The following is a 5,000-nucleotide window of genomic DNA, read 5'->3' as shown; positions in this document are numbered from 1 at the left end:
CTACATCCTCAGTTGGGTCTGTATCTGCTGCTGCTTCTGCTACTGCTGCAACTGCTGCTGCTACTGTTGGTGCTGGTGCTGCTGTTGCTGCTGCTGCTGTTGCTGCTGCTGCTGTTGCTGCTGCTGCTGTTGCTGCTGCTGCTGTTGCTGCTGCTGCTGCTGCTGAAGTTTGTTGGCTTAGTAGAGAGTCTGGTGGGTGCATGCACAGGGCCTTTGAAGACAGATTGTTATATCGTCGAGGCGCAGCTGCTTGTGGAGGCTGCTGCAGCATATCAGCTGTATATAAATACGCAGACTCCAACTGCATGCAGCAAGCTGTGAGCTTGTTGAATGCATGCAGGGCTTTGTTTTGTTTGTCTCTTTGTTGTCTCCTCTGTCTGTCTCTTTTCTTGGGTTTTGCTGTCTCTCTATATATATCTCTCTCTTTACTGTTTCTTTTCTTGTGCGTAGCAGCAAAAGCAATTTAAAGACATTTATATGCAGCAGATAATAATCTATATATATAATATATATGTATATATATATATATATATTATAAATATCTGAATACCCCTTTATAGTATTCTTTTTTTTATTTGCTGCGTTTTTATTATTATGCTGGAGTGTTTATCTTGGAGTGTATCTTCACCTGTCTTTTTTGCTTCGTTTCCTTCTCTTCTCTTAGACCCATTAGTCTCGCGGATGCAGCTAATGCTGCTGCTGTTGCTGCTGCTATTGCTGCTATATTTGCTGCTATAGTGTTTGCTGCTGCTGCATTTGCTGCTGCTTCGTTTGTTGCTGCTGCGTTTGCTGCTGCTGCGCTTTCTGCTGCTACATTTGCTGCTACTGGGTTTGCTGCTGCTCCATTTGCTGCTGCTGGTGCTGCTGCACCATTTGCTGCTGCGCTGCAGACGGCATGAGCTGCTTGCTGCGATGGGGTTTGGAGTGCTGCTGATTCATCAAAGACATTGGGTTAGCCTCGGCTCTGACTTAGAGAAGATTTCTTTGCTGCAGCAGCTGCTGCCTGCACGGGTACTAGCAGCTCGTACTACACCAGCAGCCTGCAGCTAACCGCAGCAGCAGCAGCAGCAGGATCAGCAGCAACAGCATCTGCAGCAGCAGAAGCAGCCGCAGCAGCAGAAGCAGCCGCAGCAGCAGAAGCAGCTGCAGCAGCAGTATCAGCAGAAGCAGAAGAAGCAGGAGCTGCAGTAGCAGCAGAAACAGCAGCAGCAGGTGGTGCTTGCTGCGACAACTTGTCTTAGGCGCTGTATCATTAAATAGATATTTAAAGGGAATTAAAATGTGCGTTCATTAGGCCAAGTCGAGGCAGTTAAATTTGTTGCTGCTGCATTTGCTGCTGCTACATTTGCTGCTGCTGCATTTGCTGCTTGCTGCTTGCTTCTGATAAAAACGCTAGTTGATGGTTTACGCCATCGTCGAGGGTTTAGGGTTTGGGTACCACCCGTTGGCCTTTGGGGAGTTTTAGGGTTTAGGGTTTAGGGTTTAGGGTTTAGGGTTTAGAGTTTAGGGTTTAGGGTTAACTCCACAAACCCTCTGCATACTGCAGCGGGTTTGTGATATACTATAGTATCTACAATATATAACATGTAGATACTGCATATGTTTATGTATGTAGGCATATGTACTATATACATGCTATATATTGTAGATATTATATATAATATATTTAATATATATTTAAATAAGTAAACACATGCTTGTTGTGCAGGCTGTAGACTGCCTCTGGCCAATACAGAATAGCCCTCCGCAGACAGACCCATCAATGCTTATCTAAGAAAGAAAGGAAATATATATATATGTATTGAAGAGCTTGCTTTAAAAGAGGAGGGAAATAAGCTGAGTAGAGTCATTGAATAATTAATAATTACTAGTCTTTAAAAAATAGTTCTGCTCTACACATGATGCTCTGTACATCTTGAACAAAGCGTCTGGATGAAAAGGGAGCAGCAAAACGCATTGCAAGCAGAAATAAACATATTTATTTAAAATGGAATATTAAAAATGAAGCAGAAGACGTCCTTAATGCCTAAATTCAATTCAACACCCGCACTGCACATATACAGAAGACAGACACTCCAAGCACGTAGCGCACAGCAGAACATGTGGAAACCACCGCGATCCTCACATTAAATGATTCTTTTTTGAAATTTCTTTTGAATGAAACGTTTTATTTATGTATTATTTTTATGTTTAGCCATTAAAAAAAAAATTCCACAGCGTTTTACCCGAAGATCGCCCGTCACCCCCCGCACCGAAGCAGAAACGCGTAGGCGAGGGCCCCTTTAACTGCATTCAAACAGAGCGGCTTTTCTGCATGATACGGTGTAAGACATGGAATACCGGAGTAAATACGTTTTGATTTTTACTGATTTTTCTTGCTGAAGAAGGGCCTCTCGCATGCAGCCACCGCCGACAGCAGCAAACCAACCAGCCAGCAGTTTAACTACAACGAGAGCGTGATCTATAGATACAGCGAAGGCTCCACAACCGCACCTGTATATCCCCATTTGAATATCTTGGGGAAGGAAATACAGGGGGCAGAGAACAACGCTCAACAGCAGCAGGGGCAGCAGCAACAGCATATAGCCACAGTGCCGGGCATACGATGGATGGCGAGACGGCAGCAGCTCCTCCTCTGTCTTCTCCATTAAGTGGTCGTGCAGCAGCTGAGGACCGTGTGTCGCCGCCCCATCGGCAGCAGCAAGCACAGGCTCCTCTTATCTCCCCTACCTCGGCGTCCCTCGCTGCTGCGGTGGTAGCGCAGCCGCACACGCACGAAATCAGCAGCACTGGGGTGGCTCTGCTGCACCAAGAGCTGCTTCTATACACATTACGCCGGTGCAGCCCCATATACAGGGCCTCAGATGCTTCCCCAGAGTGTGTTTCGATTCGCGGGCGTCACTCGTCTGCAGCAGGAGCCCCCGCAGCGGCAGCAGCAGCAGCAGCAGCAGCAGCGGTACCACTGCTGCAGAGCATCGGCTTCCGTGTGGGTAGCCGCGTGGCCGAGCGGCTGACGCTCAAATGCTGCCGCATGCCGGAGCAGCGAGAGTGCGTGAAGTTTATTTGCAAAGACTTGTGGCATTTTCTGTTTCAGAAGCAAGCAGACCGACTGCAAACAAATAGAAGAGGGGGGTACGTTGTACACGACGCAAATCTTCCTTGGCTGCGCCGCGTTCATCCCTCTGCTGCTGCTCCAGCAGCAACAGCAACTGCAACAACAGCAGCAGCAGCAGCAGCAGCAGTAGCAGCAACTGGGAAGCCGTCTGAAGTGCTGCAGCAGCAGCACGAAGAGGAGCTGCTGCGAGCAGCAGCTACGCAGCCGCAGCTCCACGTTGCTTTTGTCTGCGGTGCTATTAGAGGAGCACTTGTGGCTCTGGGCTTAGAGTGTACAGTCACTGCAGAGGCGCCGAAGCCCCCCAGCTGCGCCTTTCAAATTCGCATATCTTCCTAAACCTGCAACAGACACAGCAGCAGCAGCAGCAGCAGCAGCAGCAACAGCCGCAAAAGCAGCAGCAGCAGCAGCAGCAGCACTAACAACAGCACCACCAACAGCACTAGCAGCAGCAGCAGCAGCAGCAGCAGCAGCAGCAGCAGGATGGCTCGCTGCGGACGGTGCGTCGCTATGGAGGCGGAGGTATTTGATTCCGTTAGAGACCTGCGAGACCCCGAATTTCCTGAAGAAACTCTTGAAGATCTGCACGTTGTGCTGCCTGAGCTGATTGTCGTCAGGTGTACAGCCACCTGCCGCATCCACGGCAACAGCAGCAGCAGCAGCAGCAACAGCAACAGCAACAGCAACAGCAATAGCAGCAATAGCAACAGCAACAGCAGCAGCAGGAGCAGCGGCGAAAATCCGGAGTACTTGGACCCCTGGAAAGAGGAGGACTGTATTAACTGCTGCAGCCGTTGCAGCAGCAACAGCAGCAACAGCACGAGCAGCAGCAGCACGAGCAGCAGCAGCAGTAGCAGCATGAGCAGCAGCAGCAACAGTATCAGCAGCATGAGCCGCAGCAATGAAGATGCGATAATAGAAGGCTGCACTGCGGATTGCCGCTGCTGCTGCATTGTGGTGTCTGTACACCCCACAAGCCCCCGCTGCTCCTTTGCTTCTGTCTTGGGGTTGGTTGTGCGGTCTCGTCTTTCTCTTGATTTTGCTGCAGCAGATGCAGCAGCAGTAGCACTGAACGGCAGCTACGATGCCTTTGGAGCAGCAGCAGCAGCAGCAGCAGCAGCAGCAGGAGGTTATTTGTTTGGGGGCGGCTTGCAGTTTGCTGTCCCTCGTCTGTCTCTATGGGTGAGGGTCTGCGGGCATGAAGCAGCAGAAGCACTATCTAAGCAGCTGAATGATAAAGAGAGAATTGCTGCTGCTCTATGCACCCCTGCTATCAGACGCACTGTCCTTAGCGCAATGCAGCTGGAGGAATAAGTATTGTCATCTTGCTGCTGCTGCTCCTGCTGCAGCAGCAGCAGCTGCTGTGCTGTTCCTGCTGCAGCAGCAGCTGCTGTGCTGCTCCTGCAGCTTCTGCTGCTGCAGGTGCGGCTGCAGCGCACCCCCTGTTCTGTTTGTACTGCGGCAGCAGCAACAGCGTCTGCTGCTGCGATTGCAGCAGTCTCTGCTGCTGCAGTGTGTTGCATGCAGCTATTTGTCTGAGGCTGCAGATATAAAGACGAGAGAAACAAACAAAGCTACCCAGTGCGAATCAGCAAACAAAAGTCAAAAGGCAGCAGCAGCAACACTCAGCACTGAGTTCCGTCAGACAGAGACCCCCAGGACTTCTTCTTTTATATCCTTGCTACTACCCCTTTTATGAATATATATATATATATATATATATAATATATATATAACATAATATATCTATAAACATTGTATAATAAAATAAATAAAATAGATAAATATGTATATATATACACTATATCAGCATTGCATATAATATATATGTATATATATATATATATATACATATATATATAATATATATATATATATATGTATATTA

General features: G+C 48.4%; 2 protein-coding genes across 2 annotated transcripts in view; both read left to right on the top strand.

The window, feature by feature from the left end:
• Positions 1 to 1,241, top strand: part of EAH_00029700 (hypothetical protein) — a gene marked incomplete at both ends in the record, with an annotated part of 2,516 nt that extends 1,275 nt beyond the window's left edge. Inside the window, 2 exons of the mRNA XM_013392562.1 lie at positions 209 to 317; positions 974 to 1,241. Coding sequence (XP_013248016.1) covers positions 209 to 317; positions 974 to 1,241 — 377 coding nt within the window. The remainder of the gene's footprint in view (positions 1 to 208; positions 318 to 973) is intronic.
• A 1,364-nt stretch (positions 1,242 to 2,605) lies between these two features.
• Positions 2,606 to 4,426, top strand: EAH_00029690 (transport protein particle component Bet3 domain-containing protein, putative; the record flags this gene model as incomplete). The annotated part of the gene is made up of 2 exons (XM_013392561.1): positions 2,606 to 3,384; positions 3,463 to 4,426. The coding sequence occupies 2 exons, from the start codon at positions 2,606 to 2,608 to the stop codon at positions 4,424 to 4,426; spliced, it is 1,743 nt and encodes a 580-aa protein (XP_013248015.1).
• Positions 4,427 to 5,000: the final 574 nt, after the last annotated feature.

The sequence above is a fragment of the Eimeria acervulina genome, genomic scaffold (genome assembly GCF_000499425.1).
Source record: "Eimeria acervulina Houghton genomic scaffold, Eah_scaff268, whole genome shotgun sequence".
Taxonomy (NCBI): domain Eukaryota; phylum Apicomplexa; class Conoidasida; order Eucoccidiorida; family Eimeriidae; genus Eimeria; species Eimeria acervulina.
The sequence above is the reverse complement of the archived record's forward strand: the minus strand, read 5'-3'. Positions and strand labels throughout refer to the sequence as shown.